The sequence below is a fragment of the Nylanderia fulva genome, unplaced genomic scaffold, assembly GCF_048542155.1.
Source record: "Nylanderia fulva isolate GAGA-0341 unplaced genomic scaffold, ASM4854215v1 Scaffold1303, whole genome shotgun sequence".
NCBI lineage: Eukaryota > Metazoa > Arthropoda > Insecta > Hymenoptera > Formicidae > Nylanderia > Nylanderia fulva.
Window position 1 is genome coordinate 7,227 of NW_028189522.1, and position 13,077 is coordinate 20,303.

The 13,077-nt window shown below is 38.6% G+C and overlaps 2 protein-coding genes across 2 annotated transcripts; both read right to left on the reverse strand.

The window, feature by feature from the left end:
* Positions 1-4,107: 4,107 nt before the first annotated feature.
* On the reverse strand, positions 4,108-8,097 carry LOC114940742 (uncharacterized). The gene is made up of 2 exons (XM_085479882.1): positions 8,058-8,097; positions 4,108-6,617 (listed from the first exon to the last, which is right to left on the reverse strand). Exon 2 carries the CDS (start codon positions 6,198-6,200, stop codon positions 4,491-4,493), a length of 1,710 nt encoding a protein of 569 aa, XP_085336008.1. The 5' UTR covers positions 6,201-6,617; positions 8,058-8,097; the 3' UTR covers positions 4,108-4,490.
* Positions 8,098-9,767: 1,670 nt separating this feature from the next.
* On the reverse strand, positions 9,768-10,837 carry LOC146724454 (uncharacterized). Its single transcript, XM_085479883.1, has 2 exons — positions 10,597-10,837; positions 9,768-10,426 (listed from the first exon to the last, which is right to left on the reverse strand). The coding sequence occupies exons 1-2, from the start codon at positions 10,835-10,837 to the stop codon at positions 9,768-9,770; spliced, it is 900 nt and encodes a 299-aa protein (XP_085336009.1).
* Between the last annotated feature and the right edge of the window lie 2,240 nt (positions 10,838-13,077).

The window sequence follows — 13,077 nt, forward strand, 5'->3', positions numbered from 1 at the left end:
CCCTCTTATTCACAAAAGAGGCATAATTTATTGTTTGACTGACAGAGCTTTTCGTCTTTCTCATCCAAGATTCCACAAGAATAATCTCGAGTTAATAATAGAGATTTTAATTGATAACGGCTACCCAATAGATTTTATTTTTAAAACAATTCATGACAGATTAAAATATTTATTTAATAAAAAAGAAGATATTATTAATGTAAATAATAAAAGTTTTTCGGATTCGACGTCTGATATTCGAATCTCATTTTTTAATGTTCCATATGTCCGAAATTTCTCTGAAAGATTTATAAACACAATACGGGGCACAAATGTTAAACTTTCTTAGACGAGTTTAAATGAATTAAAAACATATATATTAAAGTTTATAAAGATAAATTACCACGATCCTCACATAATAATGTTGTTTATAAAATTTCGTGCTCTGATTGTGACGCTTCTTATGTCGGACAAACAAAAAGGCTATTGTCCACTCGTGTTAAAGGGCATAAAAATCATATCAACAGAAATACCAACCAGACTTCTGTTATTACTGAGCATCGGTTGCAGGGACATAAATTTAATTGGGATAATGTGGAAGTTTTGGATGAGGAACCTTTTTTGCATAAAAGACTTGTGTCGGAGATGTTATTCATTAAGAAACAGAAAAATGGCCTTAATAAGCAGGAGGATACCAAAAATCTGCATTCTGCTTATTTATCGATTTTGAAGAATATGCCGACTGTGTAATTTTTTACTCATATTAATATGTTTGCTCAATCTGTATTATTTTTTTTGGGGGGATTTTTGTGTGTGTCTGCTTATTCCTTGACATTCAGTTTAACTTAGACTCTCGAACGTGACGGTCGTGCGTTGTTCTTCGACTTTTGACGTGTGTTGGATTGGTGAGTCTCAGTTTCTTATCGGTTTAATTGGGCTATATCACTCAATTTCTTTAAGTTTTGGACATGTTTTTTTCATAGCTTCGCTATGGGTAGCATGTCCACGCATTACTTCCGTCTTTTAACGACTGGAATCGATGAGAAGCTTGTCATGCGATGCACGTCATTATGTCTGATTTGGCTATAATTTTATGCGTTTTATAATTGCTGAGTTTTCTTATGTACGTATTTCTGTATTTATATCTTTTTTTTAGTCTGATATTTCTGATAACGTAATGTTTTTAAAAATAACTTTTTATGTTACATATTTTATTTATTTTTGTGTTGACAGTTACTGAAGATGATCCCAAGGAAGGATCGAAACGTATAATTAAAATAATTTTTTTGTCTTAGTTTTTTATATTTTTTTGTTTTTTACTTACGCTTTTACCACCCGCGTTGCGGTTTTTACTGGCCTATTATTGGATCTTTATTGTTAATAAAAAAAAGGCAATACAAAAAAAATGAATTGATTTCGGGTAATATTCGCAGGATAAACGATAATTGATACACAAAGCGAACGGACATTGCTAAGAGTTCGACAAAGTCGACAACATATAATACAACTCAAAATACTGCGATAATCTCGGCTCGCGAAATAACGCAAACTCTACGTACGCCAGGTACGCGGCAACTCTATATTATTACAAAAAATCGTAATCAAATATATTATCTTTTCAAAAATTATGTTTATAGCCAAAATAATTCTTTGCAAAAATTAATCATTATCAAAAATATTTTCTCAAAAATTATATTTATAAATTATATTTTATTTTGTTAATAATACTAGAAAAAAATTAAAATATTAGCATCAAAAAGTAGTAAAATCAAAAAATTGCGCTAAATAATTATATTAATAATACGAGAAAAAATGTTAAAATATTAGAATCAAAAAGTAGTGAAATCAAAAAGTTGCACTGAGTAAGTGACAACATAATATATAATATTTAGATAAATTTCCTATAATGATACAAATGTATAATTATTGCTTTATTTTAAAACGTTTATAATATATACAATAACAAAATAAATTCAGTAAAATATATATATATATATATATATTTATCTTTAAATTTAAATAACATGAATAATTATGTAATTAATTTAAACTGGAATGTATATACATTGTAAAATTATTATATAATTTTATAAAATATTTAGATAAAAAAATATATATAATAAAATAAATTATTTATCTATAAATAATTATTTAATTCAAATATATTTAAACGTATAATTGTTTACTTTTTTTTTTAAAGACCACTATATAATAATGATAATTTTTTTTCTTTTCAATCTTATGCAAAAACAAAGGTTTGCCAAAATTTAGCTTTTGTCCAAACTCTAAAGTAACTGTAATATTATTAAATAGAAAAGAGAAAGATGGGGGAGAGACAGAGAGAGAGAGTGTGGGAGAGGGAGGAGAGGGAGAAGGAGAGAGAGAGGGAGAGAGAGAGGGGAAGAGAGAAAGTGGTGGAGAGAAAGAAAGAGTAAAAGAGGGAGGAAGAAAGGGGGGAGAGGGGGGAGAGAGTAGGCGAGGGAGAGCGAGAGAAAGCAAGTAAAGACAAGGGAGAGAGCAAACGAGAACGCGAAAAAGCGAGACAAAAGCGAGAGAAGACAAGAAAAAGCAAGGAAAGTCGAGAGAGAACGAGGGAAACCGAGAGAAAACGAGAGAGAGCGAGAGAAAACAAGAGAAGGCGAGAGAGAAAGAGAAAGAGGAAGAAAGGGCGAGAGAGCGTAAGAAAGCGTGAGAGAACGAGAGAAAGCGAGAGACAGTAAGAAAGACCGAGAGAGAGCGAGAGAGGACGAGAGAAGACGAGAGAGAGAAAGCGTAAGAGAGCGAGAGAATGCGACAGAGCAAAAGAGAAAGAGCTTGAGAGAGAGAGAAAAAGAGAGAGAGAAAGAGAGAGAGAAAGGGGGGAGCGTAAGAGTGTGAGAGATAGCGAGAAAAAGTAAAAAAAAGAGAGGGAGAGAGAAGGCGAAAGAGAGCGTAAGAGTATAAGAGATAGCGGAAGAACGCGAGAAAACGAGGAAGAACGAGAGAGAGCGAGTAAAGACGGGAGAAAGTATGACAGAACAAAAAAAAGCAAAAAAAAGCGATAGAGAGCGTGAGAGAGCGTGAAAGAGCGACAGAGAGAGAGAGCAAGAAAAAGAGAGAGAGAGAGAGAGAGAGAGAGAGCGAGAAGAGGCGAGAAGGCGAGGATTGATGAGCTTTTATTTAGCTTTCTCAGCTATTTTCTTATACAGTTTTAACATTTACATATGTAAGATATGCGCTTTTAATCTTCTTTTAAATAATTCGAGCCTATCGCAAGTTTTAATTTCTACTGGCAGGACGTTATACAATATACTTCCTTCATAAAACAAACTTTTCTGTGCATTCCTTGTTTTTCGAAATTGAATTTCGATATTACCCGCTTGTCTTGTTTCCCTATCGCATTTGTTCCCTACTATTTGTAACTTATCTCTTAACTGATGAGGATGAGGGAGAGAGAGTGAGTGAGAGCGAGAGAGAGAGTATGAGAGAACGAGAAAAAGCAAAAGAAAGCGAGAGAAGCCGAGAGAAAGCGAGAGTGGATGAGAGAAAGCGAGAGCGACGTGAAAGAGCGTGAGAGAATGAGAGAGAGCGAGAGAAACCGAGAAAGAGCGACAGAGTGCGTGAAAGAGAGTAAAAGCAAAAGAAGGCGAGAGAAAGAGAGAAAGAGTCAGAGAAGACGAGAGAGAGCGTGAGAGAGTGAGAGAATGCTAGAGAAACCGAGAGAGAGAGCGTAAGGGAGCGTGAGAGAGCCAGAGAAGGCGAGAGAAGTCAAAAGAGATTGAGAGAAGGAGAGAGAGTGAGTAAGAGAGCGTGAGAGAACGAGAGAAGGCGAGAGACAGCGAGAGAAAGCGAAAGAGCGCGAAAAAAACCGAGAGAGACCGAGAGAGGACGAGAGAAGACGAGAGAGAGCGTAAGAGAGCGAGAGAACGCGAGAAAGAGCGGGAGAGAGAGCGAGAGAGGGCGAGAGAGAGCGAGAGAGAGCGATAGAGAACGAGAGAGAGCGTGAGATCTTCCTAGCTTGCAATAACCAAGAACTAAACTGTCGAACCATTTGTAAGTACCATTCAGCGTAAACATCTTCCACATATCGTTCTTTAGCGTGCGATTGAATCGCTCGACGATTGACGCACAGTGGGCCAGAATCCCGAAAACGTGGCCAAAATATGAAGCCATTGTTCGATTTTTGTAAAACTTGGTATATAAATGTTTTCGACGTCGCTGATTACGAATCTGAAGTGCAAATTTCAAAAAACAGCATGGCGGATCCAATATGGCAGATGCATATATTAAAAAATTATAGGAAGTGACTGAAAACTTGATATCGTGGGGTTTTCGACATTGCTGGTCACGAATTTGAAATAGAAATAAATGAAAAGAACATAATAGAAGCAGAATATAGGACTGAAATATGAAAAATCGTATGACTTTGGAAAAACGAAAATATTTATTGTTTTTGGTTCAATGAAGATAAAAAATATATATTTTCAATTATTATTTGTACATTAAAATATTGTAAATAAGTTAAAAAATTTTTACAAACAAAAATCTTCGTCATTTTCAGAATCGCAATTAGCGTCGGATTCATTATCAGTAACTGAAGATTCGCTGTCATAATTAATAGCAATTTGTAAATTATCAGTGCTTGATACAGGGATTGTCGAAGAAGTTAATAATTCAAGAGCTTGTGGTAATAACAATTTAAAAAATTTTCGTGGTTGTTTTCGTATACTTGAAATATACGGATCTGAAGTAATCATCAATCGATTAAAAACATCTTCCATCGTTTTTTCTCTAGAGCATTTTCGCGTAAAATCTTCACGAAATCTTTTAATATCTTTATTACGTGCCTCTTGTGCTTCTTCGGACAATTGTCCAATAGGCAGTAAAAAGTGTTCTATAATTTCCGGGCCGTGAATTAAGAGTTTATAAATAGATGTCGGCATGTAATACCACGGATATAATTTTACGAACTCATTGGCAGTTTCTAAAGAATATGCTCTAAATAATTCGTTATCAATTTCGAAACCACTAGAGATAACTTGCAGAATGACGTGAAATCGATTTATAAGGCTTCCGGATACGCCTGTTATTGTGGCTGATGTTGTAGAATTTTCGAAAAAACGTCTTGCCATATTGCCGTCATTGGTACTTCCACAACCAGGCTTTGGACGATCGACTATTAATCCTAATTGTGTTTGAAATCCTCTTTGAATGATCGACTTACGTGTCTTGACAATTTCTCTTTCTTCGTCAGAATTTACTCGCCATTTTTTAATTGTAAGTTTGTACGATAAATGCAAACAGCATTCAAAAAGACGTATCCAGGCATGCAGTGTCGAAATTCCAAATCGGAGATTGCTTGTTTCTACTTTTCTTTGTAGCATCTTACGTATATCATTGAAGTCCTTGGATGTAGCATTGCATAAATAACATCGTAACGTTGATTTCGTTTCTGACACTGCATTACAAACCTTATTGTCAATCATCGTGAAATTCATGTTATATTGAACGCGGATCTCCATGCCATGTACTTGTGTCACAAGGGGATTAAGCGAATTTATTTGTTGTTCAATATCATTCACTTCATGAGCTGTTGTTTCAGCATTTTTGTGTTCAAATTGTAGTCTTATTGGTCTACAGAACCTAGGAGATGATGTTCTAGGATTCTGCCATATTACAAGATCCGTATCTAATTTTTCGTCTTTACAAACAAGTTGTAATGGCACAAATGACGTGAAGAACACATTTTCATCTGATATGCCGGCTTCGTTAAATTTCTGCTTATAAACACTGTGTCCAGAGCTTCCGTCACAACCCCACTTACAAGTAAGATGCAAATTTTTAATGTTTTCAATGCTCAAAGTACCAATAACTTCCCTTTGCAGTAATAAAATACGTTGTGCCGTGTGATCTAGTATACTTTGTAATTTTACTTCAGCATAATTCTCTTTGATCGTGATGTCAGTACGTGGTGGATAACAAAGTCTTTTAGATTTTACAACATTATTATAGGATGGATATAATTTACAGTTATTTTCTTTGCCTATGTTTCTGATACTTTGATACGTACGTTTTGAGAACTTGTGTTCAATTAGAACTGACAATGCTGCATCATTCGATAAAGTTTGTTCAACTTGAGATGTAGCAGCTTTCATATATTTAGTAGCTCTTGTTGGGCTTGTCAAAGTTACATCTTTTACAATTTTCGAAGCATTTAATTGTCCTGAAAAGCGAAGATTCATTTGAGTAGCGTAATCTAATTCTTCAGTGGTGTTAGATGTGCGAAGTTCTTCTGTTTTTCTGCGCCTCGATCGGTCAGACGCATCAGAAAATGATAAAGATGGACGACTTGTTTTCGATTGCGTTGACAGAGATTCGTCTTTTATTATAAATTCTGCAGTGTTTAATAGCCAGTTGGCGTATTTTTTTTTTGAAATTCTGCTCCGTTCTATTGCAGTTTTGCCATTTAATTCGGAGTGAATGGAAATATTTAGAAAATGCAGGCTTTTGATCTGCAAGAATACAAATGTTGCGCCCTAATTTCTCAGTCCATGCTGCTTCTAAAATTTCGATTTGTTCTGACACGCTATCCTTCATCTTTGTTTTCATAATATTAAATATTTCTTCGTTCGTGCATTTTATTACGTTTGTGTCGGATCCTGTACATAAAACAAATATGATTATAAATATTAATATTTTAATATTATTTATATATTACGCAGATTTATGTGTTACATATCTTGTTCCAGTTAAATGTCATCAATGTAATAATTTATAAAAATAATATTAGATATAACTAATTTATATTAATAATTAATTTATAATATTATTTATATAATTAAAATAATTGAGATTTTTCAAAGGCTTTGTTAATTATAAATAAAATTAGATAAGTCAAAGGCAAAAGCCACCATTTACAAACTATTTGCAAAAAAGAAAAAAAAACGAAAATTTTATATGTAATTACATTATACAATACAAACAAATTTAATATGTAATTCTATTATATTACACAATTTGATCGTCTATTATAATTACAAAATAAACGCTTATCATTAATTTAGTATAAATACGAAATATATTGTATATATTATCTACAACAAATTAATTAGTAAAAATATTAATCATTCTTTTAAACGTTTCGATCCTTTTTTCGGATCATCTTCAGTAGATATAAAATAAATTGTAATAATTGTGATGTTTATAAAATAAATTGTAATGATTGTGATGTTTCGTATGTGGGACAAATTAAAGAACACCGATCTGATGTTAATAAAAGATCTGGGCTGCCTTTAGTAATATCTACACATAAAATCACCACTAACCACGATAATATATATATTTTGTATTTATACTAGATTAATGATAAGCGATTATTTTGTAATTATAATAGGCGATCAATTTGTATAATATAATGGAATTACATATTAAATTTGTTTGTATTGTATAATGTAATTACATATTAAATTTTCGTTTTTTTTTCCTTTTTTGCAAACAATTTGTGAATGGTGGCTCTTGCCTTTGACTTATCTAATTTTATTTATATAATTATAAATTAATATTGTTATAAATTATTGTAATACTATAAAAACGAATGGTAATATAATAGCATTTGTAGTTACAAATTATAAATAAATGTATGTGGCAGAAAAATAGTTGTATTTCTACTAAACTTTTGGATGGTACTGTACTTTCTGGAGAATCTAAAGCCTTAGACACAATGCGAGATAATAGCAGACCCTTGGAACAAAAATTTTAACGGACAGAAAATGTACGGCGCGATTCACCTATATTAAAATGCTTGGCACAGCATTCGATACCGAAACAAATAACGCGTAACGCTTTACAAAACTTTATCGCATTTTTACACGGGCAGCTACGGGCAGCTAGAAATTGCACGATTCGAAAGAGGAAGGTTTAATTTAAAAGATTTTACCAATCCGACCTTGGAATGCGGTGGTATACATAACTATTTCGTTCGGTGAAAATTTAATTTCTCCAAAATACATTGTATTGTACAGACCAAAGTTCGATTTTAAAAAAACAACATATGTAACACATATTTATATAATATTATCGTTTTGTTTTGTTGTACATACCACCAGGAACACAATCCATTTTGCACGATTTAATTTGAACACTTTATACTTGAAATATTAACGTTAGACCAGAGCTGTGAAATTTCGGTTAACTGCGACTGCCACAACTGTTCAGTGCGAAGGTCAACTTTGAACTGAGCTAGAGTTTTATGTACAGAAATGCGATCTTTGGTATTTCAGCATGAGGTGGGGGGTACAGTCCTCTACAAAATCCAATAGTCACATTTCATAAAATAAAAAATTTTTTTTTTACTTTTGGCCACGTTTTCGGGATTCTGGCCCACTGTGCGACGCCTTCAATACCGAATATGTCGAATAGTGATTAATGTCATGTTTTCGCATAAGTCGTTGCACAACGGCGTTGTAAAATTCCTTCCCGTTATCGGTTTGCATGTTTTTCGGACATCTCTTGCTGTCTTGAATTATCTCAGCGATTGCGTCAGCTGTCTCGCTTTCTCCTTTACTCTTGAGTGGTACAGCCCACGCATACTTGCTCAACACATCGATAACGGTGAGTATGTAGTGGTAATCTCTGTTGAAACGGGAGTACGGACGCATCTCGACAATGTCGGCTTGCTACAGATCATCGTATCCTCGCACTATGACATGTCTTTGAGGGAAATTTTTTCTCGCTGACGCGTGCAACTCGTTTACCAACTGCCGTCTCTCCAAACTATGTTGCTTGTTGTTATTTTCACTATTCATTCTCGTTCGTTCACGTTCGTGCCACGTTGTTTTGAGGTTGTTTCGGGGTTCTTTCGGGGTTCGTTCACGTTGTTTCGAGGTTGTTTTGGGGTTGTTTCGGGGTTCTTTCGGGGTTCGTTCACGTTCGTGCCACGTTGTTTCGAGGTTGTTTCGGGGTTCTTTCGGAGTTTGTTCACGTTCGTGCCACGTTGTTTCGAGGTTGTTTTGGGGTTCGTTCACGTTGTTCACTCCCGTCCTTGGCCCATTCGAAAATCGTCTTTGACACGTTTGCAGCCTTTTTTACAGTCGCTTCTGACCCGTTCGTAGCCGCTTTTGATTCGATCGTAACCGTCCCTGACCTGTTCGCAACCCTTACTGAGTTGTTGATAGCCTTGTATGTAACCTTTAATGACTTGTTCGTAGCCTCGTTCGCAGCCCTGCTTGACATGTTCGTAACCTCGATCGTAGCGGTTGCGTTCACCACCGTTTCCAGGTCGTTCACTGCTGCTTCCGAGTCGGTCACTGATGCCACTCATTGTTGTTTGGTAGCACGCTGATCGTAGCTGTTCGTTTGCAACCACTTCTTCTAGACGTTTGTTTGATAGACGTTTCTGAGCCAACCGCTTATTAGATGTCTGTGTCTGAGGTGGTGTTTGGTGCATGCAAAAGTTCTTTTATCGCAGTCTCCAACGCTCGTACATCCTTCTCTAACGCAGTCAGCTTCTCATCAAACTCTTTCTGTTGGACCATCAATGTTTTAAAGCACTCTTCCAAGTACAATTTGTTGACGGCATCGGTATCCGCCTCAGGTTGCGCTACACGGCGAATCTTGCGCGATCTCGCGTCATAATCTGTAGCGACGCGACATAGAGCGTTTTTACGCACACATCTTCTCATCAATGTGTGCCAATGATCGCCGGTTGTATCAATTCTTCCTCTCGAATAATCCAAATTTATTGATAGACATTTTTGCAATGCTTTGTAAAGTGTCACGCGATGAACTGAATAGATTGTCGGGACCCCCGTTTAATTTATAATAATGCCCGCTTCCCGCAGTTCCTCGATGATCGACAGGATCTCGTTGTCATGCGCGTTGTTGCCAGCTTGGCGCGAAGCGTCGAGCAATCGTAAGCGATCCACTAGCTCGTTGGAGTCATCCCAGTGCACGTAATCAATCTTATTGTCGGTTAGCGTCATAGCGCGAGGCATTCCCATGCCAGATTTTGGGCTCTCTACCCGCGTCAACGGTGCAATTATATATTTGTACTTGTCCCCCTTGCTACTCTTCACACGACCTTGCGCATCAAAATTGCGTTTATGCACGTTTGTCGTCAATAATATGTGCTTGTATTTTTGCAAATCGTCATCCCGGTAATCAGGTCTTTTCTTGAAGATCAACTTGTACAATCCGGGCGTTCCAATGTACCGCGTGTCGCCTATGATTATAGTGTCATCTTTGTCAATATCGAATCGCTTGCTGCCGAGCCGCATTTCATTCTCGCCGAAGTAGACTCCGTATACATTATCAATTTCTTTCTTCTCATCAGCACCGAGAAGAGCGTCCATGTACTTTTGTCCTAATGGCCCCCAATCCTTTCGCATCATTTGTCGACCTTCCGGCGATCTTAACCAGTGTCGAAGGGATATTTTGGGCGGGTCACGCGTGGTTTCGAAAACATTTTCGTCTACGAGTGTTTTGGGTATCACAGGTTGTGCGTTTTTCGGTGTAGATGTTGTCGGCAGTGAAGCGTCCAATGGCTTCGAAATATCATATTTTCTCTTTTTCAATTCCTCCTCCTGTTTATATCGCTTGATGGTTTTATGTTTTCTCTTTTTCGGTGTCTCCCCCTCATACATGTCTCAATCTTCACACCGTCGTCGTTGTCGTCGTCGGTGTTAGGCTCGTTTTTCACCGAAATCGTCGCGTTGTCGACAATCTTTTGTAGCGGCTCGATAATAGGTTTAAAGTGAGTCTTGACGGCGATATCATCATCGATCTTTCCGGTCTTCAGAGCGCGGTGTTTCTTGCGGATCGATTCGGCCGTCTTCGCAATCTCCTTGGCAACCTTTTCACGCTCGCGAATATTATCAGCCATGTCGGCAGCACTCTCTAGAGTTTCTCTCGACTGGGAGGATTGTTGGCGACGACTAATAGCTCTGCGGTATCGCGAACTCGTTAAATCCTTTTCTGTATCGCCCGTTCGTAAGCGAGCTGTCCTTGTCTATCACTAGAAATCCATACTTTTGTTGCCAACATGTACGACATAACTCACTGAAATCCTCATACGACATGTCGGTATTCACGTGATTGTTGTACACGTGCTTCAAATTGGTAGCGTCCTGTTTAAACAGGATTAGCAGGTTCGCGTTGTCGCGTGTAAGATGTTTCGGTATTCTCGCGTATGTCTGACAGAGATAGAAGCAGTCGATGTTCGAGTGGCGCCCCATTGAGAAGTACTCTCTTATCGTATCCTGCTTGTCGCATGCCACGTCATCAAAGACAAAAATTGAATTTGGATATGCCTCGCTCGGTGGAATGACGTCACTGTTATTGGAGAATGTAAAGTAGCCGATTTCGTCAATCGGCGTCAATAAATCTTCCAAATAGCGATATTTCGGCTGTTGCAGCAATTTCGAGTACACGTACACGTTCTCGAAACGCACACCGTGCGGACTTTCCAGCAAGCTTATCAACACGTTGGTTTTACCGCAGTTTGAGGGGCCGCAAACGATCGCGCGTATAGTTGTCGGTAGCATCGTACCGTGTTTGCACACACCTTTGTTCACGCTGCAGCGTACTCTGTCGTCGTAATTCATCACTCGTATCGTCAGAGGTTGTTGCACGAATTTCATTTTCTCACTCCCGACTTGACCTCCAACGTCCGCCTATTTATAGCTGCGCGGACTCGCGCTTTGCTCAGTAATGTCTAGAGATTGCGGCGGATGTCAACGAAAATAGGCACAGGTCTATTAAATCGTGCGATAAACGCACTTCCGGTCGAGCTTCATAATCCCGGCTATCAATTTTGCGGCCCGGGAACTCGTTTGGAAAAGCGTTTGGCTAGAGGTAATCAAGGCGTCAACCCATTGGACGCGGCGTGTCGTGAACACGATATAGCGTACTCTCGGAGCAGCAAACTCACCGAGAGACACGCGGCGGATAAGGTACTCGCCGAGAAAGCGAAAACACGCATCGTCGCGAAAAACTTGAATCTCGGTGAGAGAGCCGCGGCCGCAGTTGTCTGGGCAGCGATGAAAGCCAAGACGAAGCTCGGCATGGGCTTGAAGAAAAGGACGAAGAAGAGGAGGGTACTTTCGGCAGCGAAACGAGGCGGATTTTTGCCGATTTTACCAATGCTGAGCGCGCTCGGATCCCTGGTCGGCGGAGCGGCTGGCGTAGCAAAAGCGGTGAACGACAATAAAGCCGCGCAACGTCAGTTGCAAGAGATACTACGCCACAATCGCGCCATGGAAGGCCGCGGACTGTATCTCGCCCCTTACAAATATGGACGAGGAGCGAGGAAAAAAAAACGTCAAAAAAACGTTAAAAATGCCGCAAGGTGTAACTACAAATGTGCAATTGCTACAACTTGCAAAACGTATGCACATTCCATATTTTAAAGGTGTATTTAGGCGCAATAATTTACCGATAAATGGCGCGCGAGAAAATGAGAGCGGTATCGTCAATTTGGACAGCACAGACGGTCCTGGCACTCATTGGGTTGCATATGCAAGAAGGGGAAATCGCGCAATCTATTTCGACAGTTTTGGCAATCTTCGGCCACCCGAGGAATTGGTGCGATATTTAAATGTGCCGAAATTGGAATACAATTACACCTCTTATCAAACGTATGATCAGAGTATCTGCGGACAGTGGTGCTTGCAGTTTCTCCGAGATTTCTCGCCGCGAATGGAAAGACACAGCGAGGGAGACGGAGCAGAGCCTCCATCACCTGGGTAAGGCGACTTATATACCACAGAGGTTGCGCCAGGTGCCCCTGGGGGATCGTTTGCGGTCGCGCAACTTAACCTCCCCGCGGCCATGCAGCCCCAGACACGATGCCTCCCATCCTGGCTTGAAAGGGACCTCGGGGCCCGGGTGCGTCATGCCCGTACTACTGTCGAAACGTCAGTAGCCTCCTGGGGAAAGTAGATAGGAACAGATGTCCGTGGTTGATTTAACGTGCGGTACCTGCTCAGAGAGCTTAATCACACGACCCCCATGGGTGCGGAATTGGGATAAGCCCAATCAGCTCGTTCCAGCAGGCCAGGAACTACAAATGTCAATTTCTACAACTTTCCAAAAAATAGACATTTCCCTATTTTAAAAAGGGGT

Coding starts and splice junctions, on each gene's coding strand:
- LOC114940742 (XM_085479882.1), bottom strand. CDS start 6,200: ATGAATCTTCGCTTTTCAGGACAATTAAATGCTTCGAAAATTGTAAAA.
- LOC146724454 (XM_085479883.1), bottom strand. CDS start 10,837: ATGGCTGATAATATTCGCGAGCGTGAAAAGGTTGCCAAGGAGATTGCG. Junction 10,427..10,596: donor CGGTGTGAAGATTGAGACAT/GTATGAGGGGGA, acceptor AAACACTCGTAG/ACGAAAATGTTTTCGAAACC.